The sequence below is a fragment of the Lampetra fluviatilis genome, chromosome 46 (genome assembly GCF_964198595.1).
Source record: "Lampetra fluviatilis chromosome 46, kcLamFluv1.1, whole genome shotgun sequence".
Taxonomy (NCBI): domain Eukaryota; kingdom Metazoa; phylum Chordata; class Hyperoartia; order Petromyzontiformes; family Petromyzontidae; genus Lampetra; species Lampetra fluviatilis.
The window spans coordinates 3,817,607-3,845,014 of record NC_136320.1 but is presented as its reverse complement, the minus strand read 5'-3'; the positions used below and the strand labels follow the sequence as shown (position 1 = coordinate 3,845,014).

At 50.1% G+C, this 27,408-nt stretch overlaps 1 protein-coding gene across 1 annotated transcript in view; it reads left to right on the top strand.

The window, feature by feature from the left end:
* LOC144947679 (midnolin-like) overlaps positions 1–27,408 on the top strand; it is a 116,252-nt gene that overhangs the window by 39,046 nt on the left and 49,798 nt on the right. Inside the window, exon 4 of the mRNA XM_078876951.1 lies at positions 24,681–25,436. Coding sequence (XP_078733077.1) covers positions 24,681–25,436 — 756 coding nt within the window. The remainder of the gene's footprint in view (positions 1–24,680; positions 25,437–27,408) is intronic.

Below are 27,408 nucleotides of genomic sequence, written 5' to 3'. Positions count from 1 at the left end.
TTGGGGAAGTGCGTGGAACGATCAAAACGCTGCATTGCGTGATGGATTTGCATCCGCTCGTGTGTGGTGTCTGATTAAAATTGCACTTTGTGAATATGCTTTGGTCATGGGGGTGGGGAAGTTATGATACTTCACCAAACTGGTCAGGGTTTGTGGTCGGCAGGGAGTGGGGGAGGGGCTGTGAGGACCAGTTTGGATTATCACTCGCCGCTTGTGATGTTAACTACCTCGCCTGGTCTACAGGAGCTCGTGGGTTCGATCCCGACCCTGACGATGTTTGTATATTTTGAGTTTGCGTGTCTCCTCATGGTCGCATGGATTTTTCTCCGGGTCTTCCGGTTTTTCCCTCCACATTTATAAACATGCGTTGTAGAGTATTTGGCTGCTATAAATGTCCACGCGATAAGCCACTTTGTTGAGCTATCATTTGTGACCAGTGGGCTTTACCTGGTAAAACAAAAACATACTTATACTGAGCTTGATGTTAGCTGTGGCTGCAAATAAAATTCATAGCACGGAGTACGAACCAATGCACCACCATTCCCCCAACATTTATAATACTCATATATTTATATATATAAGCTGTGTGAAAATGGGTTATGCGGCTTTGTGTGGGCGACGGCTGTAGGCGTGCGTTTGGGGATGGTTGTTAATGGAGAAAGGAAATCGTTTTGCCCGCTTCCACAAGGAAGTGTTTTTAGTCCCCTTTACATTTTGACATACTGCGATGCAAGTTGGTACCCATCCATCCAGAACGAGCGTCCATCTCCGTTGGAAGGTTTTGCTAGTTCACATCCTGATGGGGACCCGGCTAGGCTTATGGTGGGTTTGCTTAAAAAAAAAGTTACCTTTTCATGGAAAACTTCAACAGTGGGGAGGTGTCATGGCATGAGCAGATGGCGAGCTGCAGAGAGGAGCTGCCATCATCGTTGTCTTGTTGTTTTGAGTTGGAGCCTCTTGGCCTTGACATTGGAAAATGCGTGTGGGCACATTGCGCTCCGATGATGAATGCGAATTGGCCACGGATCGCAGCACGAGCCACGATTGGTATCTGCACCTGGGTTTACCTAACCTCCCCAAGGATGACCCAGCCATGAATGGGTACCTGGCACAGTGTCGTCATTGTTGCACACGGAGGAGGCTATCAACTGATGCTCGACTCGCCAGCCCCACCTTGTACAAATTAATAGTCTTGCGCAATTGCGGCTTTATCTAGTAGGTATGTACATAGGTCTCGTGGGTTCAACTGAGGCGCACACTTGAACCTGGAGGCAACACGTTTATTCCGGACCCAACGGGGTAACTACATAACCACTCACGGGATAACGATATAGGGTGGTGACCACCACGGTTAACTACATAACCACTTCCCGGAATACTATATAATCGACCAGGTCAGCTAACACACTGCCTGGCTCCCGGTGTCTTGTGCGAAGCCCGAAGGTTGAAGACTGAAGACTTGGCCGGCAGATTCCATTCCCAAGGACAGCACCCTCCTGCCTCCCCGCACCGGCTTTTCTCGGACCCGGCTAGGCCGGGCTCCATCCCTGGCCACGCCCCATTCCCGATCCTTCTTGATCCTTCTCGAGGACTCTGGTCCCACATCACGTGTCCCTCTCACTGCCTTTTGGGGGCCCCCTTTCCACCTCGTCCGGTCACGTGCCCTCTCGGGTTCACCCAGAGTACCATGCCCTCGCACGCCCTCTCTCTCACCGTCACCAGCGCGATGCCGCCTAGAGAGGCCTTCCATGGCATACTCTGGTGCTAGAGAGAGGCTCCACATACAGTACCACTCTTCACTCGGTACTGTCGCTACACTATAGTGAGACCTTTTATGTCACTACATAGGTATTTTGAACTCTCTTTGCACTGTAAGCAAATCAAACTAAACATAAAAAAACTGTTCTAAAGAAATTAGTTTTCCATGTAGGTGCTAAGCAACAACAGCATTTACCAAGATAACAGTCACCGGAAGTAGCAATTTTTTTGCTCGTAAAAAAGAGGTGGCTTCTTTGTGAGTGTGTATCGGTGAAAATGAAGGTTATTCATTTTAACGTTACATTGTGAAAACGTGTTTTAATAGTAAAAATAATATTATACACATACGTTACGTAAAACATATTTTGCAAGTTCCTTACGTAAGATTTTAGGTAGCTGTATGTTTTCCTTTGTGCTCAATTTGTTAAGGTCAGGATTAAAATAAATAAAACGCATGATTGCTTATCGGTAAACACATCCTTTGGACGTGACTGTCCGTTGTCCAGCCAGCCAGACAACCAGCCAGCCGGCAAAACTTTTCAAAAAATAAAACCAATAAATCCTTCCGTACACCTTGGCAAAAAATACTCTCGCAATCGATCGTCTATCGCCGCTGCCCGCGAAGACAATGTTTGCAGCAGCGAAATCGGCTGATCGACATGGCTCAGCGGGAATGGGGCATAGGGGGAGCGGGTCTCTCCCCTCCGAGCGGCAGCGGTGAGGAGGAGGGTTGTGGCGGGGGGTGGGGTCTCCCGAGCGAGTGGGGGGGTGATGACACAGCGAGGAGAGAGAGTCGTGACTATGGCTCTCCTTTGATGTCTCTCTCGATTGTTCCCCGTGAGTGGATTGTGGCGTCGTGACTGCCCGTGGCCTCAATCCTCTCCCTCCCATTTGCCTTATTTAGTCAATGGCGATCGGCTTTTATTTCATTATTTGCATTTGCCGTGTTGTTCTCTCGCCCAATTGTGTTTTGTCGTGATTCGGGCCGCTTGAGTGGGCGTTGTGCCTGGGCAAAAAAAAACAACCTTCCCCCGCCTGCCAAATCTGTGAGTCGTGAGTTTTATATAAAAGCTGGAGTCGTGAGCAATAATTACATATTCTCTGGGTTTTTTTTATTTCTGCCCGGAGACAGATGAGCACGTGGGCTTTGCAAGAGCTGGCCACACAGACGTATTACTATTTAATGTTGCAATGCCTTAAAGCAGCACGCTCCAACCTTAAGCAATCGGGAATTGACCATCGCATTTATATTATATTACATGCGGCCTTCACAGCCACCAACAGTGATAGGCCAGTGGATGGACCGATCCCTGCCACAGGAATGTGTAATTTTAAATGCTGCTTCAGAGCCCTTATTGAAGGTAAATACTACCCCCAATTGTTGTTTAAACCGATACACATTTTTACATTGACCTTTATCGATGTGATTAGCCGGCATGATAATTATTATTGTGTGGATGTACACGTGTTACCCATGTAGGTCCACTACAAGCAGCCTTCCCCCCTTCCTGTGTATCTCTCTTCCCGTGGTCGAGTGGATTTTTCTCCGGGTCCTCCGGTTTTGCCCCCTACATTTTAGAATCTACATCACGCGTTCAGAGAGTAATTTAGCCGCTATAAATTTCCACGCGATAAGCCACTTCATTGGGCTATCATTTGCAATCGCCAGGTCGATTCTGAAAAAGAGCTGTATGGCTCAGTGGGCCTTACACGGTACAATACATTTTTTTTTTAAGAATGGTCAAATAAACCCCCAAGATCGACATGTTGCGGAGAGGTTTCCATCCAGCAGTGACCTCGCAAAATACTGAAAATGATTTAACTTATTTTTAAACTGTCGTGTACATGTATACACATGTAAAATAATGCACAGGGCCTCCACATCCATCCGAGTTTGCTCACTAAAATATCATCACTCTTGGACATCATTGGCATTGATTAGCTGGGTTTAGCTTACCGATGAACATAGGAAGGACCCAGTAAAACGTTCGGGTTCTTCCTTCTTCCCGCCTGTCGCCCAGGATCTTCACAACGCTGACGAGCTCCCCGCGAGTTTTGGCATCCGCCAAAAGAGCGAGTGTCCCCGGCAGTCGCGTAGTCGAGTTCCAGTTCCGCCGATGAGCCATAAAGAGGGAAAAACACTTGAACGTCTTGTGTTCTGGACTACTGCCACCCCCCTCCCCCCATATCTTTCTGTATTTGTAAGAAATCACAATGAGCATTATTGGCGAAGATATCTGGCAGCCGAACGGAAATGAAAGATCCCCGTGACATCGGTCCGCGACCGTGGCCCATTGTCTGCGAGCGTCTCGGGCGCCCACTCCCACGCATCAAGCCTGGACTGTGCTTGTACATAACTCAATATAATCATTGGCATTGTTGTGCAGAACGTAAATAACAAAATACGCAGACAATGCGTCTCCTTCATATTTCCGTCTCCCGACTTGAGACAATTATTTCTTGCGCAGGCCCATCGGTTGCGTGGCCTTCTGGGAGCGCATTTCAGAAGCATTGTTTCAAGATAAACTAACTGGACCGATTTCGACATTCAGTGACTCATCAGCGGAGCTGGGCTTGAATCAGTGCTGGTGAACTGAAAATCCTGTAGGCAAGAGCACCTCCCTTGTGATAATGGGGTCTCAGTTCAACGCAAAATGACACAATACGTGACTCAAACTAAATAATTGTCTGCGTTGTGGAGAACATGCTCAGAGTCCTTTGTCGTAGGAGCCGTGTGACTGGAGTTGACAAGGACTGTGGTATGCTTTGTGTGACTGCACCGGTGCCTTCACTGCGGTGGCGAGATGTTAACCACCTCGCTTGGTGTACAGGAGGTCGTGGGTTCAATCCCGACCCTGACGCCTGGATATTCGGAGGTTGCATGTTCTCCCTGTGGTGGTCGTGTGGGTTTTACTCCGGGTCCTCCAGTTTTTACCTTCACATTTAGAAACGTGCGTCTGGAGTATTGGGCTGCTATAAGTTCCATGTGTGCTGTTTACTGCGCAATGTTTACCATTGGTTATGCCGGTTTAACTGCTTTGTTGTTCACAAATTGCGTGCTATTTGTGAATGAACTCTCATTCTGTTGCGTGCAGCTGCTGTATTTGGGCCAATTGAGTCATCGCCTGTGGAACGGTGCACACACAAAGACCCCGCTAAGGCTTACAGACCATTGGGAGCAAAGTCTGTTCGCGTGCACCTATTAAGTCATGTTCAGTACCAGATGGGGCGGCTGGGGTCAGCCCCGCACCCGGCCACCTTTGTCTCCAAAGTGGTGATGTTTCCACCCGCTGCTTCGACCTAGGACCGACTTAAGATATTCGTCGCTTGTCTTGGCTGTGAGCGGGGAATGGAACTCAGGTCGCCGGGTTCGTTGCGCATTTAGCCAACCGCTGCATTACCACTCCCCGTTCACATGCAATGACCGCCTTGTTTCGAATTAGCCTTGCAGACCGTTAGGAGACATATTCGGGTCGTGAGCATCCACTGATGCATTAATGGCACGCGAGGTGGTGGTGGTAAGGGCAAGAGCCACACCCAGCCAGCCAGGCTTTGTCTCTTCTGGTGATGTCTCTCACACACACACACTCGCACGTGCATACTGACAGCGTGCCCAGCAATTTGCGAGATTTACGCTCACATGAACAGTGGCTGAAAATTGGACGCCCTTTTGTTTGGCCTTATTGAAAAGGGAAGCCCCATCTGTATCGTCTCTCCCCCCCCATACACCCCCACCCACGAGCCGAGTTGGTATATTCCTTCTCGCCCTCTTGTCAGATTAGGGTCTCTATGGGGTCTAGCAGCTGCACATATTTTACATTTAGAGGGACTGGGCGGGTGAACGAAACGGGTCATTGCTTTTGCAGCTCATTTCCCTCCCCCTCCCGCCTTTCTCTTTATTTTTTAAAATATTTTTTTTCACTTCTGCATACAGTACCATACTTTATTAACGATTTCGACGCAATTGTCTTGCCTGAGTCAGTTACGCCACGGAATTCGGCAATTGCGCGTGGACTAAGGCGCACGGGCTTATTGTGCCGTATGCAAAGACAAAGGTCCAGCTCGTATAGCCTTCAACGGACTCTTGGGGCAAGTGCTGTTAGCGAGCAACTATGAAGGCCGGGATGGCACACGAGGGGGGTGGGTGGCCAGCACCACGCCCGGCCGACTTCGTCTGCCTAGCTAACGTTGTGTACACACTGCACCAGGTAGTTATTTGAGGCCGAGTCGACCTAGGGGAGTCAGACAGCAGCACAGCTTTTATGCTGCTCGACCCGAGCTCCCTTCTGCTTTCACCAACTCGTGCTCGCCAGGCCTGGACCCCACAGAGCGCGGGGGAGGTCCTCATCCAGCAGTGGATTGACACAGCGCAGTCCCTGAACATTAATACTCATGAGGTGTGCACGTGAATGACGGCGGCGTAATCCTCGTCACACCCACCCACAGTCCTGGCTGCCTTTGTTTTCCCCAGTGCTCATGACGTTCACCTGGCTGCTGAGTCAAGGTGCTCACTCGAGGCCGAGTTTAACCTAGAGGAGGCCCAAGCCGCCAGCTCCGGGCAACGAAATCGCCACCGAAATTAATGATCGTGGCCACGACTCGAACCTCGGCTTGCTGGCATCGCGACACCGCAGCCCACTTTCCGCCGAGCTGACCTTGGTTGCACAGATTGCTGCGAGAGGATTTGGATCCATGTCATAATATATTAACAGGTTTACGTTTTGCTGCTTAGGCGTCTGTGGAGTGTTGTCAGTCGATACATTGATGAAAATCACTTCCGATTGCAAACGATGGTGGGAGTCGCTGCGTGTGAGCAACATCGCGATGACCACCTTGCTGCACATTTAATTTTAGGCCGAGGAGACCTAAGGGAGTTACAGGCCAGGATTAGACTTCCTATATCTTGATGGTGTTGCGCGTGATAGCCAGGAATCGAACCTGACTTTTGCGATTATCGCCCAGCGAACCAGTGTACCGCACGAATTCTGCTCGACACGCACACACCCACACACCACTATGAGGAATGTTGTGTCCTCTGCGTCCGTATTGATTATCGGAGCAACTGTTTTTTAGTGAGCGCCTATTAAGGCTGGGACGGCACACGAGGGGGTGTTGTGACCTGTGCCATGCCCTGTCAGGTTTGTCTCCACAGTGCTGATGTTCAGACCGTTTATTTTTATCGCTAGCTTATTTGCCCGTCCTAGGACGGAAGCTGTAATATTTACGAAAAAATTGAGCAGAGCATCATTGTATCTTGTGTAAATTTAATGGCAGTGAATCTTGCACGAAAGTACGTCATCAAACACTTCACTGCAGTTCACTGTAGCACTGTATTAATGGCAGTGATTCTTGCACAAAACTCCATCATATAACACCTCGCTTCATGTCACTGTAGCACTGTATTTAACTGACCTTCAATTTATTCAAATTCACTGCTCTGATACTTTATTCTCTTCTGCTTTCGGTCGCTGGGGTTGAAATAAATTGTAAAGCGATACAATATCTGAAAAATCGCCGAGAAATATATATTTTACCACAATGTAGAAGCATCAATTAGTCCTGCCTTTTGTCTCAAGTGCTGAAGAAATAAATGAAGACATCAAATCCACTTTGTTGCTGTGTAGAATAATTTATTAGATTCACTTTCAATAAAGAAACGTCAAACTTAAAGCGAATTTGCGAAAAAAAATCCATCCGCTCATGAATATTAATGACGGGGGGGTGCGTCATGTGGAGTGACGTCACGCACGATACACACAAACAGACATTCTTGGCTCATAGTAGTAATTCATACTTTAGTAGTAATTAAATTTAGGCTGAGTCAACCTAGGGGAGGTGGGGGTCAGAAATAGGTTCAAATATGATGAACGCTTATCTGGTTCAGGTGACTGGAATTAAAGCACACAGCCCTGCACACTGCACCACCGCTCCAACACACACACAATCTTCCATGAAGCCCTTAACAGACTGTTGGGGTAAAGTTATTTTGGCACGGCCAGGGTAGACGTTTACAAACCACATCAATTACTCATTTTAAGGCCGAGTCATCATCAATAATCGTCACTGGTGTCGGTCCCGTGAGCGGGAATCGAACTCGGATCGCTGGGTTCGTGGTGTTGTGCGCGAACCACGACACGACAGCTCCCCGTGCAGACATTCACACACACACATACACACGCCCGCCCACGCACGCATTTACTGGCGCTCTGCGATTGATTTCAGACTTGCAGAGGCCCAAGTATGTTGTTGTCGTTGCTCCACTTTTATGTCCGAACATAACTCTAGCTCCACCACGTCTCCCTTGCGAGTGATGTAACAAATCTTAATGGGCTCTCTCTTGCTTAAATAAAGGACATCAATAAATAAATCAAACCGTGGCTGACGCTAGGGCTCGAGACAATAATTTAGGGAGCGCTGCTTATTGCTCCAAAGAATGCCCGTGCTTTGAGATTTTTGGGGTGATTGGGGGGGGGAAGCTGGGGCTGGGGAGGGAAAGGAAAAAAGGAAGGTTTGTGACATTTCGAGTGCGCACCTGTAATTTAGTGTCTCGGTGAATCACGTGGGGGTGGAGCCCCGCATTGCCAAACATTCCGAGCCAGACAAAGTCTTCTTGGTTCTTTCGGTAAAGTCACGTAGAATGGAAATAATAAAATAATAAAAATAAAACATAATAAAATAATTCTCACGACGTTTCGGCCACAACGCAAGCAGCCGTTGTGGCCGAAACGTCGTGAGAATGATTTTGTTCTGTTTTATTTTTTATTATTTTATTATTTCCCTTCTACGTGACTTTACCGAAAGAACCAGAAGATGAATCCCTGCAGTCACGAAAGCTTTAAACAGACAAAGTCTCTTCTTTCGTGGCCAAAGAAGTCACAGTTATTGCACGAGGCCAGCTGCTTGCATCTTCTACCATTCTGCGGCTCCTCTCTCGTCACAGCACTGCCCTCATATCTCGTTTCACCGCACCCTTCCCTCTGCGCCCTCCTCTCATTGCATCTTCCTTATCTCTTATCGACACAAGCACGAACCCCGGAGTGTGTCTCTCTGCTCGAACGAGCAATGAGCGTCGCTTGACTCTTGTCGGCAGCCCCTGGCAACTGGCGGAAACTCCACGTTCCTGTGACGGGGGATCTTTCTTTGCAAAGCAGTTGTTTTCAGGGATGCTGCGTGTCAACCCATGAACGTGGATGTGAACTCAACATTCTGCTCGTGTGAGTTGGAGCGTGCCAACCCCATGGCACCTTTTAGCTGGAATTTACAAGCAAAGGGCACTCCTTAAAGCAAAATCTAAAATGTTGGCGCAAACCAGTCTGGACATGGGGTTTGTACTGCGTCAGGAAAAACCAGCGGCACATTTGGGCTAGTTTTTTTGTGTGTGCCAGATATTGGCGGATCTCTGCCTCTCTACCCGCATGTGAAGTGGGTTCTCGACCAGGCTTCTTCTGGCTATGTTTTGTTTTAAAGACACCAGCAAATGATTGCTCTCTCCAGCTCTCGACATCGTTCTCCGTTTTAATAAATGCATTCATAAATCCATGATGGGCTGGGGCTGGCCGGGCTGGCCGGGCGGGCGGGCGGGTGGCAGCACCCACCACCATCACGCTCGGCGGCTGCCCGGGTGCTCTGCTTGGGCTTATCTGTCTTTTCCAGAGCAGGGGGGGTGGTGGTGCATGCTCGCTGGTGACACTGCAATTTCAAAGACGGAAGCGGGACCATACTTCTCCCACCCCCTGCCCGCCACCTCCTGGCACCACCGCACGTTGTTTAAACCAGACCCCGTCGCACGGCAGAATCTGTGTGCTTTTTTTTTGGAAAGGCGATTGGGCAGGGGGGGGTTTGGGGGATTTTATTCCAGATCGAGTTGATATTTTTTCTATTCGCCCCGTGTCTTTTTCAGCGGAACCAAACCGCATTGACGAATTTGCATCGAAGCGAGGGAAAAAAGTGGAGTTAAAACTTCGTGTTTTTGTCTAATTATAAAATGTTTTCAGCCCGTGCTAATTAAGGCACCTCGCGCCTCTTTGTGGCTGCTATAGAACCACGTTCACGGCGCCGAAGTGCAGAGCTGATACATTTATAACCAGAAATCTAAATGCGCGCGTGTGCGGTGGTTAGCGTAGGTGGGTGGGGGGATGCGTGGGGAACAGTGGTGCAGCGGTTAACCCCCTTCGCCGCAGTCTTCGTGACCCCCGGCTTAATTCCTCGTTGCCTATCGTACCGTGAGCGTGCCGCCGGGGCCTCCCTTGCGCCAACTCGCCGTTGAATATCGTCAGCGGTGGAAGACGAAGGCATCTGCGGGCGTGCGTGGGCACAGCGCTCGCTCGCGAGCCGTACCCGACCCCCCCAATGGGCGCGCTTGCTCAGCCCCCCGGGCAGCCGCGATCTACCAGGCAGGACGAGAGAGTCTTTGTGCGTGCGATGTGTCTCATCGGTATTCACAGCGCTGGCTTAAGGTCTCCTCTGAAAGAGCTTCGCAGTACGAATCCCCTTCACAATCACGGGGCTTAGGAGAGGCGCCTTTTTTTTGTTGCCGCGAGTTCGTTTGCAGAATGTGGCCCGTCATTGCGAAGTTCTCCAAGTGGAAGGAGACAAAAGACGGAACTCGGCGGAGGATCGTACGCCACGCAACAAAGACAGACTGCCCCCTCCCCATGTAGCCCTAACAGACTTGTAGGCCGTTAGCGAGCACCTATGAAAGCCGGCATGGCACGGTAGTGTGTGGGCGGTCAGCACCACGCCTGGCCGCCTTTGTCTTCCTAGTACGCCACACGCGCGCACGCACGCACGCTCAGTCGCACACACGATCAGGGAACGTGTGACGTCTCTCCCTCGCCCAGACGCTTTAGCCACTGGGTATTTTTGGGTATTTTTTTTGTTGACGTTGCTTTGTACAGTTTTCTCCTCTCTTTTTATTTCGTTTGTGTTCCGTGCGGGGTTGGGGGCCTTCATAGGTGCTGCTCGCTAACAGCACTTGCCCCAACAGTCTGTTCAGGCTACACGGGGGATCTTTGTCGTTTGTTTGTGTGTGCGCTCGCTCACTCACTCACTCGCTCGCACGCGGTTCACTGACATTGCTGCAATCCTGGTGAGCCGAGTTTGATTCTCGTCTGAGCAAGTAAAATGGAAATTGGGATCTGAACCAGTCCTGGCCTCGTTTACATTAACTCAGCCTTGAACCAGTATTGGTAACGTTGTGTAAACATCATCCCTGGGGAGATAAGGTCAGCCAGGTGTGGTGTTTGGGCCACAACACACCGTCTTTGTCTACCGTGGTAATACGTGCTCGCAAACGGAACGTGTATGCACGTACGTTGAACTTCTTTCGCGCCGTGCATAGCCAACCGTGCCAATCGGAGGGTGCGGTCTGTAATGCCAAACAGAGTCGAGTGGTCGTGAATGGCGGTGGCGTCAAGCGGTTTGTGCGTTTGGGCCCCGTGACCTGGGTTGATAATTATTGGCCATCGGTGACAAGTGGATATCTGGGCATGTCTTGCGCCACTCCTATGTTGGCTCAGCCTTAAATAATTGCTTGATACGGCGTGTGTGTGTGTGAGAACATCGGCGCTTCAGAGACAAAGGCGCAAGCGTGTATGGTGGTGACATGATCGGCCTTAATAGGTGCTCGCCAATGCTACTTTCTCGAGTCCTCGTGAGCATCTACGTGCGCCTGCCAACGCGCTGTAAAACAGTCTCAAGCTGTGGCGCTGACAAAGCGAGCGATGCAAATGTAAATCCGTGTGGACGTTAATGTTTTTTTTGTTTCTTAGGCCTCAAAGGGTGGCCTTTTAAACTGAGCGTGCTCTCTGTGCTGCCAAAGAAACCGTACGCACGCCACTAGCAGTGTTGCGAGTCAATAAAGCTCTGGGAGGAATATTAAAATTTATCACTGGATGCCCGTGGGCTTTAAATCCAAATAAACCCTGCGACCTAAAATTCATGTACAGTACGTACTATTCTCCCATCCCTGCTTATGGCAATTTGTTCAAGGGCTAATTGCCAACGTCGATGTCTGCGAGTCGCGACAAGAGGGCTTTCAGGAGAGAGTTGGTGGAGTCTTTTTTTGCTGTTCCTCCCCCTCGGTTAAAGGAGCGCAGGCCACGGTGGTTTAGTTTATGATCCATATGGCCACGGATCACACTGCGGCTTGTCTTTAAATTGCCCATTCATGAAGGAGACGCGAGCGCATATTCATTCGACACAGCACACACGCTCACGCGCGTTTGCAGCAGTTGTAACGCACATAGGCCAGAGACATTCAATTGTTTTGAGAATGGCTCCTTTAAAATTTCACCCAACCAAAAAAAGACACGTCCTCTCATTCATCATTGTGGGCGATCGGGGTAAGTTCTGTTGGCGAGTACCTATTAAGGCCAGAATAATACATTAGGAGGTGTGGCATGCACTGGTGCCCAGCCTCTTTTGTCTCCCTGGTGCTTATGTTCATCAACTCCACCGGGTAGCCATTTTATGACGAGACCAGGGTCACAGACCGATGCCTCTGGCGAATAAGCACACTGTGTCCAGGAATAGGAACCTGGCTTTGCTGTGTAATTGCAGGCCCGTGTATGTGCACCCTCTGTCGCACGTGAACAGACTCCAGATAGAAATCCGTGACCGCAGTCCGCTTTAGGTAAAAAAATGGGCAGAGCTTTTTTCAAGAGGCATTGACGCTGCTGCAGATTTCTAATCTTTTGCCGACTGTCTCGCACATGTGCCTTCTAGCATAATGACCCTTGAACCCACTAAAATTCCTTCTCTGTTACCATATATGGTTATGGTGGTGTAGTATGGCCTATCAGCCCCACAAGCCCGCCTTTTGTTGGCCAGAATTCCACTGAGGATTTCGGCTATCTTTTCTCATTATCTTCCATTGTTTTGTCTTCCCAATTTCTGTGACCATAATAATCAAATATGTGTTTACGTCACAGGAGCACCTCTGTGCGTGCTTGGACACCAAACAAAATAACTGTTATTCGGCTGATACGTGCGCTTGTTTCTCTTAACCTGGTTTTGCTTACAAGATTAGTTCTTTCATATGTTTTTTGAAACGATGTTCAGAGAGTAACCGTACCACAGGCTGTGCCAATTGGCTTGCCTGGTGTGACACAACCTCTCCTGATTGACGGCTTGTCTTCTAAACAAGATTACTGTGTGCGCGCGCCCATGCACCGCCCGGCAGCTGAGAAATGTCTCGAGCTGCCGCGACCTCCATCGCGTACTGAACGAGCCGCTCTGACACATGGGCTCGTGATATTGCATTTAGAAAATAGTTTTCCACCATGTTCTGACGACAGAAAACAAAATGGAAGCTCCGGGATTCGCAAGTGTCGAAATGCCTGCTCAGCTCTTCTTGCCGTGTTTATATTAACAAGACTTTGCCCCGACACTACTCGGCGGTATATCCGATGGCGTGTTTCTCCTTTGTGTGGAAGGCGAGTTTCAAACCGAGCAGAAGAGAAAAACAGAAGGCAGTGAGCAGGCCTAGCTGTGGCAGCCTGCTTACAAGGCCGAGGAGCATAGGTGTTTGCCTGTCTGCCGTCAAGCCCCATAGCAAGAAGCCTCATTTTGTAAATCGTTGTACTTTTAAATATCGTAATGTATTAAGATGCAAAAAGACAACGGAGGAGGTCCGAGAATACAGTATGCAATTTTGGAATTGACTGTCCCCTGACCCATCTCGGCACATGGCTGCGACCGGCCATTGTGATCAAAGCTTTTCTCTCGCAGGAGAGCACACGTGTCACGCTCCAGCAGTCTTGATTCTGAGATTCATTCGCGTGTGCCGCTGTTTCTGCTGCAGCAGAGCACCGATGGCTTTTAGCCACGGTGCGTTATTCTCCAGGATGCATTTTCCGCGTGGTGGCATTTGTAAAGGCAGTGTGTAGATGCTTTTATGACGATGTTCCACTGCAGTTGCATTAAGTCTTAACTATTTTCTTAATCTGTATCATTTGTGTGATTTGATTTCGAAAAAAGCTAACACGCACTTGGTCATCTTTTATGTAAACATTTCTAAATGATTGTGTTGTGGGTGCAAGTATTTAAGTCAGCCTTTACCATGTGTTATTTTTTTCGCCACCCATACATATTTTTCGCAATGGAGGATGAGGGCAAAGGGCCAAGGCCTCCGCCTCCTCCTCTCACGCCCGAGTGGAACATGCCGCACGCGTGCACGAGCGCGGAATGAGATCTGTGATCCGCCCGGAGGACACGCCGTCCCCAGGCCTGCGACACGGAGGCCTGTTTACTGCAAGCGAGCGGGCGGGCGAGGTTGTCCTGCCCTGGCAACTCGCACTCCCGCGTCTGGCTCGTGGTGCTTGCGGTGCAACACCCCCTTCTCTCGTTACCACAGCGAAGCGTGTAAGGTCGCCCTTCTCGCGAAGGTCCGTTGGCTGAGATGATCGAGTTTTTGTGTTTTGTTTTGGCTTCGTCATTCGTTAGATGTACGTTTTTTGCCCTTGTAAAACGGAATGTTTGACTTTTGCGTATGATATAGTCATGCAATACAAGGTTAAGTGACACTGTAACGCAACATTTAACATTCAGGGGAACGCATGTTCGCCTTTGAGTGTATGGCCAAATATCTTGACGCAGAACCCTGAAGGAAAAAAGTGTGTTAAGATTCATCATCGTTTATTATGAGCCATGATCAGTCGACTAATGGATGAATTTTTTCCCCAAGTCCTCATTTTGAGATTCAATTTGGCTTTGCAGTGTTTGATAAAGGACATTTTGATCTGTTTTACAGAACATTAAAAATGTCTCCCCTTTATAAACCCAACTTGTTTATCATCATCATCTTCAGTTCAAGTACATGTCCCAGTTATCAAACCAGCGGCGGATGAATCGAGATCCATCGGCACCTCGACACGTGCCGACACGATGAGGGAGAACGTCGGGCAGGAGGAGGTGACTGGTGGATGCGCGTGGAGAGTTTATAACAACGATGAGGAGAGGCCACAATGCAGGAAGAGCTGCAATAGGAGAGACAGAGAAGGCCGAGGCCCCACGGTGGCTAGGAGATGTTAACTGCCTGGCATATAGGAGGTCGTGGGTTCGATCCTGAGCCTGTCGCCTCTGTATTTGGAGTTTGCGTGCTGTCTCTCCCAGCGGTCGTGTGGATTTTTGCCCGAGCCCTCTGGCTTTTTCCCCCTCCTCGTGTCGAATCGACACGACGCATCCAGATGATTTTGCTGCCGTGAATTTCCACGCGATGATGAGGCCGCCTTCGTTGAGCTATCGTTCGTGATGGCCCAGGGTCGCTTCTCAAAAGAGCGCTGTGTAGCTGAATGGAAATAGATCGGTTGAGGTCATGGTTTGTAAGTGTGGGCGGTGGGGGGGAAGGGGCTCTTTGTGCCAGGGACTTGAACAGAGGGACGATGCTGGCATGGGTTGGGGGAGAGAGGCATTTCCAGGCCAGTCTCAGCACAGGAGGAGGGACCGCTCGCTGAGTGGAGATTGACTGCCGGTGTTGACAGAAGGCTTACACACATTAATATTTGATTGCCATGGCTTCACTCATTACAAGGAGGAGCAGCATCCACTTGCTTCCCCCCCCCCCCCATATTGCTGTACCCTACAACTATTCCAATCCACTGCAAGCGAGTTGTTTTGTTGTTGTTGCTTAAAATATATATGGAATTGGTTAAGGTTCACCCGCTGACACCACGCTGCACGCACCCCATTCCTGACAGACGCTCAAGAAAGGTATGAAGCAATCCGTGGCATAGGAGACACCGCCCTTGTTTCGTTTTTTTCTAACACGGGCACACACATATAGCCCCCGTTTATCCCTCTCGAGACCCACGGGGGCTTGTGCTGTTGGCGAGCACTTGTTAAAGTAGACACGGGCACCACACTGGGGTGCGGCTCGTCGCCCCACCGATGCACGCGATACCCGGTGCTCTTCTTGTCGGCCCGGGCCACCTCGGCCGGTGGCAGGGTTGCTCGCCATGCCGCTCGACATCGATGCACGTGCCTGGGAATCGAACACCCCCGGTTGTTGTACGTACGTTGAAATTCTTTCGCGCCGTACGTAGCCAACCGCGCTAATCGGAGGTGCGGGGGAAGGATTACTAACTCAGCACGAAAAGTTCTAAAGAAATGAGTTTTCAATCGAGATGATTTGAAAGTGCTTCTGGATGTCGGAAGGGCGTTCCAGACGGCCGCGGAAGCGCATTCAAAGGCGCGCTATGCAGTGACCGTCTTTGTTTGATGGCCACCCAAAAGCCACTGCGGCGAGGATGACTGGAGTTCGTGTGATGGTTTATGCTCCTTCACCAGATCACCAACTTGCTGTGCTGTATTTTGTGCACCATTGCACCGCCGCCACCGCACGCATAAATAAAACACGGACGCGCGCGCGCGCACACGCCCACACACGACACAATTTACGTTCTGTACACTTGATGAAATGCACACACGACCGTACGCTTGAGCCCTTGTCATAAGAATAGAAAATTTGACCGGAGCTGCTTAAATGCCGTTGCTTAAAAAAGAAAACGCATCTCTTTCTCGGCGGCTATTTCAGGTCGAGGACGCACACATTCGGGTCCTTTGTCAAGAAGAGGCAGTCAGCTGTTCCCACCGGCCCCCCCCCCATCTCCTTCCTCCTGCCCATCCCCCGCAGTAACCCCCGCACCCTCCCCCAACGCCCCGTGGTCTCGCCCACCCAGACCTCATCAGCACCACACGACCTCGGTGTGAAATCACAGCCCCCCCCCCCCGGCCCGCCTCCAAGGCTTCAGGCTTCATGAAATGGCCGCGTGAGTGCACATGTGTGTGTGTGCCCGTGGTAAGGAAGACAAAGATCCCCCGTGTAGCCTTAACAGACTGTTCGGGCAAGGGCTGTTAGCGAGTAGCACCTATGAAGGCCGGCACGGCACACGAGGGGGTGGGTGGCCATCACCACGCCCGGCCGCCTTTGTCTCCCGCGTGGCAATGTTTATACACCGCACCAGGTACTCATCTGAGGCCGAGTCGATCTAGGGGAGGTCCCGGATCGGTTCAGATAATCGTCAGTGGTGTGGTGGGTAAACACCACCACTGGGGAGACATTGGTGGTCGGGCATGGTGCTGGCCACCCACCCCCTCGTGTGCCGTGCCGGCCTTCATAGATGCTACTCGCTAACAGCACTTGCCCCAACAGTCTGTGAAGGCTACGCGGGGGATCTTTGTGTTTTTGGAGCGGTTTTCCAGCTTAGCGGTCAATCAGTTCAATGTGGCGCCGACGGTTCGATTCCCGCTGCACTCGCCCCGAAATAAATCCGTGGCGAATTAACCCAGTAAATCGGTTTATTTCAGTTTAGGTTGATTGAGTTGAAGGTTTTGTTTTATTTCAATGGCGACCCAGCCGAGACTGCTGATGCAACGTTAGCCAGCGCGCCGCATGGGTACGGAGGCTTTGACTGGGGGCTGCGTGGAACAAAAGCGGCAGAAATGTGGCGATCCTGTTCTCGCGTGCGGCAATACTGTTCGGGAGATCTCGATGGCAACGTCCAAGGACTCTTCGGGACGAATATGTTGGCCATGAATCTTTAGGGGAGTAGGACGGTGATGTTCGTCATCGTCGTCGCCTCCGTGTTGAGAGTGGCCAATAAAAAAAAACGTGGACTTTGGTCTGCAAAGTGGAAATCTAGCTCGTGATCCAAACTGACGCTCCGTAGTGCGCAACTCTCATCACCTCGAGCTGTGAAGTAGATGTTGAGGACCCCGTGACATTGTGGCGTAGTGCTACATTTCCATCGTGTCTATCGTAGCCCAAATTCCCGCCAGTGAAATCGAACGCCGGAAACTCTTTGATTGCAAAAATCAACTGTTCCTCCGATGAACGTGGTTTGCTACGTACGGAACGAGAAAGAAGTTAAAGATACGTACGTACGTTCAAACCTAGATTAAATATTTCGTGCAGGACCTCTCACAGGGCTGTCTGTTTACAGTTACTGATCAATTGAAAGAAGTCGACACGTTTGTCAACACTGCCCCGAATGGGGAGAAAAAATATGACGTATAATAGTTGATGTTTGGAGTAAAATCATGGTTCTGCATAGTGTACATACCGAGCGATGAACTGCATTGTATTTCCGTTTGCGTACACGCGTGTGTGCGTGCGTACGTGTGCAAGCGTACAAATGACAGCATACTGTGTACCGGGGAATGTCAAGCGTAGCCAGGTGGTGTCGTGGCTGACAATTCGACTCGTGCCGAGAAGATTTTAGAATCCTGGCTGGCGTTTAACTCCGGACAATCTTCCCCCCCCCTCCCACCCCCAGGTTCAATCAGAATCACAATCTTTATTTAGATGTCCTTTAGAAGGATTAATGCGGTGGTTGTCCTCGGGAGAAGCCAGCCAACACCGTGTAGCAGTTGTACGCTGTCCGCCACCGGCTCGAGGGCCCTCCGGCAGTGCCGAGCAGCACGCCGCGATCACGTGAGCGGGGGAGACTCGCTCCGCCTGTGAGATCGGAATTCTCTACACGCCGCGCATCGGCCCCTCCGCTTGTCACATTTCACGAGCCAGCCCAAGCACCGGGGCCCCACCAGCCTCCACCGCCTCCCCCCGATCTGTCGCTTCTCCTCCCCGCCGCCGCCGCTCAACTCTGCCCGTGCACGGTAGAGCACTCGATAACGATTTCGCCAGGCGTGCCAATAAAAGGGTAAGAGCGGCGAAGACGCATCGGTTATTCACGAACGCCGGAGAGCCGAGTTCGATCACTGACGCTGGCTTAGAGTTGCGAGCGATATCTGAACCGGTCCCAGGCGCCGTTCCCCTCGTCACCATCACCGCGTAGTTTGGTGAAATGACCGTGGGGGGAGACCAGCAGTCAATTGAAAAGGGACCTTTTTTTGTTTTGTTAAATGCGATCATAAAAAGGACCCTGCCGAAATTCAACGGTGGAGACTCCGTGAGAGGCTTTTCTCACCGTCGGCGGCGGCGCACCGCTGTTTATGTCACCTGCTCGTAACGTGGTAGCGAAAATGCACGACGATATTTCCGTACGGCCGCCGTTGCACAAAGTGTTGCGAATTCGCTAAAGGGTTGCAAGAAATAACCTCCCCCCCCCCACTGCCCTTGATGACAAAGCGCTCGCACTCGCTCGCTCGGCGGTGGAGCCAAGGGTGTCGAGGGCGAAAATAGCGCTCGGGCTGACACGCCGCTTCCCTTGCCCCGTGATTTAAAAGGGACCTAATTTTAGATCGGCCCCAGATGTTACGAAAATATCGACGAGCGCTCCGTCGCATAATCTCCCAGTCTCTCACCCAGGTTCGTCAAGGTGGTTCACTCGCTCCCCCACCCACACTCCTGCCGCCTCCCACGCTCTACGAGGCTGTAAGGACCGCCATTGCAGGGCTCATTATGATTGACGCGATGAAAAGACAAAGGCCTCCTGTTTTTTGTTGTTTTGGTGGTTTATACCGCCCAGGGCAGGTTGGTCCCTCAAGCCATCGGGCGCAGAAATGTACCTTATCGGTACCATCCAAACTGGCAAATGCTTACAATGATATTCTTCAAGTATATTATCCCCAAATCACAAATGTGTATGATAGCAAGGTCACCGTGGTAGCTTTATTACGAGAAACATGTCGTGTGATGTGAAATTTGTATGGAATTTGAAATGAAATAAAAGACACGGTATGTGCGCTAGCAATTAGGTGCCCTTGGTGGATACCGCTCATGGTGGACACGAGTAGCATTTGGCATCTCAGACTGTACCGACCAAGACCGCGCCCCCTTGGCTCATGGGCTATGTTGTTATCGAGTGCCTATTAGGGCTGGTACATCACACGAGGGGCTTTGTGTGCTCAGAACGCACGCCCAGTCCACGTGCGTTTCTTCCCAGTGCTCACGATGACCAGTGTCACCAGACTAGGTTCTTTATTTTATGCCAAGTTGACGTAGAGGAGGCACATTTGCCTGGTTTTAACAATCCACTCTGGTGGCATGGATTGTTCATCAAAGCCGGGAGACGAGCGACAAGGTTCAGTCGTGTTGGATTGTGCTTCTGCAGATTTCCATTGCTTCCTCGGATTTTTAGCGCTCTCTTAAAAACCACCGCTTCGTAAAGGTCCGCTCACATTTGCTGTCATTTCCTGCGGATCAGAGAAACTGTAATCTGTCATTCCTACGTGCGGTTGTTGTGGTTTTTTTTGTCATTCTGTTTCCACTTTGGTGGTCCCCATACGAATGAGTTCCTCCCCCGTGTTTGGTTGGTCCGGCGAGACGGAGGCCTCTGCCTGTGTCACGCACGCCTTAATAGACGCTCGCTAATCATACTCGCCTCAACACTTTTAAAGGGGGCTTGTGTGCGGATGATGTCAGAAAGAAAATAAGTGAGTAATGCATGCGTAGCGTCGTCTATTTTATGTAGACGTATTATTAATGTGGTGCCCGTGGCCCTGGCTGGTATCTACGGCGGAGGGGAGGGGGGACGGAGGGAGCATCGGAATAATATTTATTCGCAACTGGAGGAATTCGACGAAGCTGCTCTTCACAAAAGATCGTCAGCGGTGTCTGTAGGCTGCGTGAAGCGTCGACCAGCACAGGGGAAAGCAGAGCAGCTTGGGTGGTGGCGCAGGGGGTGGGTAGTGGAGTTGTTGGTTGTCGAGTCAGAACTACTGAGACCCAGGGCTTCAATCTGGGTTCAAAGCCACCGTTTATCAAACGTGGGTGCTCCAGTGAACAGAATTGTATGAGGGTAGTCACCAATGAATGCGTAATGTGTGTATTGTGTATCATTTAAAAAAAAAAAATTTACATGGAAAGCCTTGCTGTATGCATTAAAAATGTAATTAAGATGTTAGGTATTTTGAAATGTTTATTTGCTCTTGAAGAATTTTAACTGGTTGGTTTTACTTGGTGCAATATTTCTCTAAGGTTCGTGACCGCATTGGATGATGGGGGCAGCTTTTTCAGAGTGTGAAGAAACGCTGTCTTGTCTTTGAAACGGGGAGCAAGAACCGGTTCACTTGACTTCACCAAAAAGCAGTTCTGGAACGCGTCATGCCGACACACAAATACTTCCCTTGATTATTCGATATTCAGAAGCACATTTCATCTCATAACTTCCACTCCCACATTTGCGCAATTGGGATATAATTAGCGGTCATGAAATACAAAAATCTACACAAAAAAGGAAACGCGCAAAGAGAGGGAGGGAACGCGTGATAAGTGAGATGACATTAAATATGGAGCCAGAAATGTATTTGAATCATCCCAGCAGCAGATTGAGAATGACCGACGTTGGCATCCGGCAGGATGACGTTGAAAGTGTGGATGTTGGGGCGAGCGTTGCCATCGCCCCGGGGAGCAGCGCGCGGTGCGGCTACGGTAATTGCTCCATCTCTGCGGAGCTCTGCGGAGCTCTGCATCAACGGTGACCTGTCCACAAGCTGCCGGCGGTGACCTGGTCACGGTGACCCGCGCTCGGCGATGGTTCCGCACGCGCTGAACCGCAAGGGAACGGGCTGCTGCTCCATTTAGCCTCGGCGTTTTCAGACTTGCCCCGCTCCTTCTGTTTTCAATAATATTGGTCCAATTTGCATGGCCATTTAGGATGGGTGGAAAAAATAGTTTTAGAATGAGACGACAGAACACACTGCATTTCGAAACTCAACTTCTATATTTTATTTCTTTATTCGGAAGTTTGTTTTCGTTCATGTCATTAGCGCCATAGTTCGCCATCATCAATCTACTGCCGAACGAAGGCCTCGCCTCCCAAAATCGGTTGCCATCTCTCGCGATCCTGCAATGTAATAATCCACCTTGGATCTGCACAAAATAGCAGGACTCCATTCCGGTGCTCCATTCCCTCGGTAGATGTTTCTGTCGGGCGCGTTTCCATTGCTTGGCTGCCACTCCGCGATTCATTCTTTGATCGTCGGCCACCATCCCTTCGTTTGAGAATGCTGCTTCATCTCGTCGGGCTGGCCGCCGAATCTGATTTGAACCCTGAATCTTGACTGTGCCGACTAACCAATTTGACGAAGCAAATTATGAATCTCCCGAACCGCCTGTGGGCCCCCTCTCTCGAGCGTCGTTTTGATGGCTGGAGTGAACCCGCGAATGTCCCACTGTGAGCCTTCATCGTGACCTGAAACCTGGCTCCCTTAGAACTGAGACACTGGGGACGCGTATCAGCTCCATGTTCCCATAGCTCAAGAGGCCAACTAGGTCACCCGAAGCTGGTTCAGTGAGTGCCTAACAATAACCCTGCGATGTCATACAGTTGTCTCGAAAAGCCCCACTGGGTGCCCCGGATACTCTATAAGAAGGCTTTTTAGTTTTGCTATTTTACCAATTCATTTTGTACATGGGGAGGATACTTTGGCATACCCAGAGAAAACGCCGTAGCCCCGCGTTCGGATGCCTCGCGCACACTTACGATCTTCCTGCGATCCAGTGACCCACGTGCAGTGTGCCACGCCACGTAGGATCTAAAACTGCAATTGAGGCTTGGGCGCCACCGGTTGGAATGCTACGCACGAGTAAAGAAGCCAGCACACAGGCACCGCGTTGTCGGCTGCGTGGGCCCGTACCTTCGTTGTTGTTGTTTAAGAGTTCGTAAACAGGAGCAGGGCCGAATGAGCGTGTGAACCAAAAAACAAATGCACTTCCTTGTGTACGTGCGCGCGTAGGCATGGGTGTTGCACGTGTGTGGGCGTGTGTACACGCGTGACCCACGCGTGTGCGGTAGACATGCAAAACAGGGGGAAGAAGAGGAGTTCTGAAAGTATTTTGCCGTTGTTAATCACGACGTTCAAACTCGCGGTGATCCCAGGGCCTCCGGCAGTGGTCTCACGAGCGGAAAGTCGATTTTGTGACCGGTCACACCATTGGGACGTGTCGCCGAGTTTCTGGTTCTAAACGAAAGGTGACAACGCAAAACATCCCTCGTCCAACCTATCGTTGTGTGGCCCTCATTTTCCGTTGAGCGCACTGAGCAATTGCTGGAATATTCTAAAATGATTTAAACTATTTTGATTATTAAACGATTAAATACCATTTTTATTTTACCATCTGTATAGCTCTTTTTACAAAACAACCTGGCCACAATTAATAGCCCAATGAAGTGGCTTTTCACGTGGCAAAATACTCTAAACGCATGTTTCTAAATGTGGAGGGAAAAACCTGAGGATCCGAAGAAAAATCCACATGACCATGGGGGAGAGAGATGTGCAAACTCCAAATATACAGCAGGCATCAGGGTTGGGATCAAACCCGAGACCTCCTGTATACCAGGCGAGGTAGTTAACATCTCGCCACCATGGAGCCCACATTCCAATGGCAGAAGCCAAGGAAACCCAAACCACTGTCTGACTTCTAGCAGACGAAGTGGTAATAATTTTTAGAGACCGCACCCCAAAATGATTAGCCAAGTCCATCACTGATCCACCACTTTGGACTTAATTTACTCTATTGTAAATCAGGTGGAAAAATATTTTGGGATGTAACGAATTGAGCTCGTAATAGCCGCGTCGGAGCACTGAGTCAGCACTGCCGAGAAGCAGTGTAGTGACGTAGTTCCGAGACCCCTACTAACACAGCATGTGGATAGAGTTGATAACATTAACAGTGTTTGTAAAGAACACACGTACGTACTGCTGTTGTTCAGGGTTTTTTTTTTAATGACCACCCTCTTAATAAACGGTTGGTCACTCTGCGTCGTATGCAACGTCTGGTATTTGTTGCCGCTGAGGACACGGGCATTATTGTCCTGTTGTAGATTACAGCCACTTGGCGTTGACCGTTGATGGTCAGTTGATGTATTATTCGACGCCACCTAGAATTGCGTTATCGATGCGAAATCTGCGAAAACGGGTTCGGTGAGAAAGCGTGTGTGACGTTTCGTCTGCGACCACGTCACAGACGCCTCGTCTGCGACCACGTCTCAGACGCCTCTTGGATTTCTTTCCTTTCTGGAAATGCCGCTGTGCAGATGTTCACGGTTAAAATGGAGAAAAGTAATGACATTTGGGGGCGTGTTTTACACTCGCTCTATTTCAATATTTCTAAATGCGCGATGAATTAATCCGTTTATTTGCTTGTCGGGTGGTTCAAGAGGGCACGTGACTCGTAAATGGAAGGGTCATGAGTTCAAACCCAGGTCAGGGGTCGACTCGGCTAATCATTCATCCGAGGTCACTAAAATGAATACCACTTTGTCTTTTTTGGAAGCCTTCAAATGGTTGTTCCATGGAAACATTGGCAACCAGTCACGGGAATGTGGAATTTTCCACGGCTGGCCCCCCAGTCTTCCGGCAACGATGAGCACTGCCCAACATTAATTTGGGCAAGAGGGGTGCTTGGCTTTAATATATTCATTCGATAGTAATTGATGGCATCGCATCTAATGATTTTTCTTTTTTATGTTCGGTATTCTCAATATTGCACTTATTCGAATGAAAACTCAACACATTCATCACGAACACTCCGGCCTTAAAATAAAATAAAAATGTATCAGTGCCATTACAGGAAATGCCTGAAATGTCGCCTATTAAATATTGTTTTTTTTAAGGCAACAGCGTTATTGTGCTTTGTGCACTGCTACCAAGACAGTACTAAAATGGGTTAGCACACGGATGAACTAAACATGACCAATTCATACTGTGAGGTTGTTCTTGGTGTTTAAACACTAAGCAACGTGTCCTTTTTAACAAAGCCCCAATCCATCTCTGAAATGAGAGCCGCACGTCTCGTGAGGTAATGACTCGTCGTTATGTAGCCCTTGGATTGGAATTATTATTGAGAGTCTGTTGTATTTTGAAACAATACACAGACATAAGTGCCAGAGCCACAGTGAATATGGCGAATCTGTTGTGCGGTCACTTTGCCCACCAAATAATGAGGCGCTATCATCGTGATGTGTTAGTTATTTTGATCGCCATTGCTCATCCTTCTGTTTGTTGTTTACCCTTCGCAGGTCAGTGACTTCCTGTCAGGCCGCTCACCTTTGACCCTCGCCCTGCGCGTCGGAGATCACATGATGTTCGTGCAACTCCAGCTGGCTCCCCAGCAACACCAGCAGCAGCAGCAGCAACGGCAACAGCAGCAGCAGCAGCAGCAACAGCAGCAGCAGCAGCCGCACAGCCACCATCACCACCACCACCATCACCACCACCACCACCACCATCACGGCGCTCCCCGCGACCCGCGCTTCCAGCGCTACTCGCGGGACCCGCGCGCGCACTCGCACGCCACGGGCTGCCTGCACGCCTGCCACCAGCGCCAGAACCGCTCCGCCGCCTCCTCCTCCACCTCCTCGTCTTCCTTCACCGGGGGCCACCAGGCGTCCGGGTCCAGCGCGTCGGCCGGCGGCGTCCCTCCCTTCGTCCCCCAGCACCAGCGGGCGGTGCCGCCGGCGGGCCACCACGGCTCGCCCGGCCACCACCTCCCCGCGGCGGCCCTCCAGGCGCAGGCCGCTCATCAGCTGTCGGCGCGCCACCAGCTGCCGGCCGCCGTTCAGCACGCCGGCTCCTCGGGCCATCCGGCGTTCTCCCTGAGCCACTTGGCCGGGCAGCGGCAACAGCAGCAGCAGCAGCAGCCAGGCGGCACCTCGTCGCCCGCGCAGGCCCCCGCGCCCCACTTCGGCAGGATGTCCAATCAGGCGTGGCACGCGGCTCGGGCGGCCAATCAGAGCTGTCCTTGCGGGCCGCCACCCACGCCAGCTGCGGCCCACGTAAGTAGGCGGTGCCGTCGTGGGGCGGCGTTTTGTCCACCGCTGTGATTGTTCCCTTTTTGTCATCGTCTACATCATCATCATCACCATCGTAAATGTGGTCACTGTATTATATACAGGCCGTAATTCAATGATGTGACAATATAAAATGATAGTCATCAACCAGACTACCCAGTAACCATGGAAAGTTCCAACAGATCCAACCAACGTTGACCCAGCATTGTCTGGTTTACTTGGTAGTTATTTACAGCCCAAAAGTCAAAGTGCCCTTCCCACTAACATTACATCAGAACAGTACTCTGCACCCTTTTTGAGTGGTGACATTGCTACGGTGGATTCCATTGTCTCCCAAAGAAAACCACTGCTGACCTGCACAAAGCGTCGGGTACTAGTATGCCGCAGCTTCCTTTCATCATGGTGCGGAGCGCATTCTGAAGTACGTCTAAAGAGTATCAGCGTCAAGCCACTAAACTAGGCTGCCAAGGAGGCGTGTTGTTCTGCCGACTCCTGTAGCTCGGCCGGGCTTCATTTCTCATTTCACGAAAAAATAAAATTAACCGGGTGAGGACAACATCCCGAGGTCATCGATTCCATTTTGAGTTTTGTAAATCACCCTGCCCAGGCCCGCCCCTGGTCGGGTGAGATTCCATCAGATTCCATCACCCGACCAGGGTGTCGCGCACAAGGCTATTACCGTGTCGATAATTGCCCATTGCACACGAGCCTCAAATTGCCCCTCGTGCTCAAGAATGGTCAATGCGCAGCACGGCCACACTCCAAAAAAACAAGGGTCTTTAAATCCAGATGTCAGGCTATAATCGGTCGTTTCCAACTTCTGCAGACACAAGGCTTGCCAATATTTTGTTTCGAGCGACTGAAATGTATCGAAACGCCAATTTGCGCTCCCGCAATTTGGCACCGGGTGTAACACGTGATCAGCTGGGCTGGTGGGAATGGTCCAAAATTGATATTTTACTAAGGGGTGTGGAGAGGCGCGAAGTGGGGGGGGGGAGGGCAACGTCGTGACTCACAGGAGGCGATGCAAGTTGTCTCCGACATGCTCCGGCTCAAGAGGCAATTGCACTGCGGCCTGTGCCGTCAGGCACTCAGAAACTTTCATTCTCATTATTAATTATGATTAATGATTACCTTAGCCATGCCCGGGAGCGTGTCCGTGGCCACTTATGAAAGCCGAGTTTTTTAGCATGAATACTAAAAACTGCTGATCCGTCCGCACACTCTAACGAGGTCGCTGAGATCTTGGGATCCATAGTCTTCTCAGTACTCCGAGGTCAAGGCTGATTTCCTGCAGGGGTGATGGGGCTTTCGCCAGTGCAGCTCGCAACGCTTTGGGACGTTTTGCCCTTTGCTAGTAAGACAATCGGAGTCGTTTGATATATTGAAGTCTGTCTTGAAAACTCACCTCTTTAATACTCTTAAGTTTTTTTCGATAAAGTCACGTAGGTAAAATTATAATAAAAAAATAATATAAATAATAATAGAAATAAAATAATAAATCACGACGTTTCGGAGGCAACACAAGTCTCCGTCATCATGTGGGACCGTCACAGCTAAATTTACTGTATCACAGCTAAATTTACAGCTAAATTTACTGTATCTTGATACAGTAAATTTAGCTGTGACGGTCCCACCTGATGACGGAGACTTGTGTTGCCTCCGAAACGTCGTGATTTATTATTTTATTTCTATTATTATTTTATTATAATTTTCACCTACGTGACTTTACCGAAAAAACCTAAGAGTATGAATCCTTGCAGTCACGAAAGCTTCAAATCTAGAATCACCTCTTTAAATTTGCTATTACCCCTCCGCGTTTTGGCCGTTTACCCTGCAGGCCTTCTTCATTTCCTGCTTTCCAAACAGGGGACGCAGTGGGATCTTGGGATGAAACGAGCCTTACACATTTACATTATTACGATTAAAACGCGCTTTTCTTTGGAGTTGAATACAC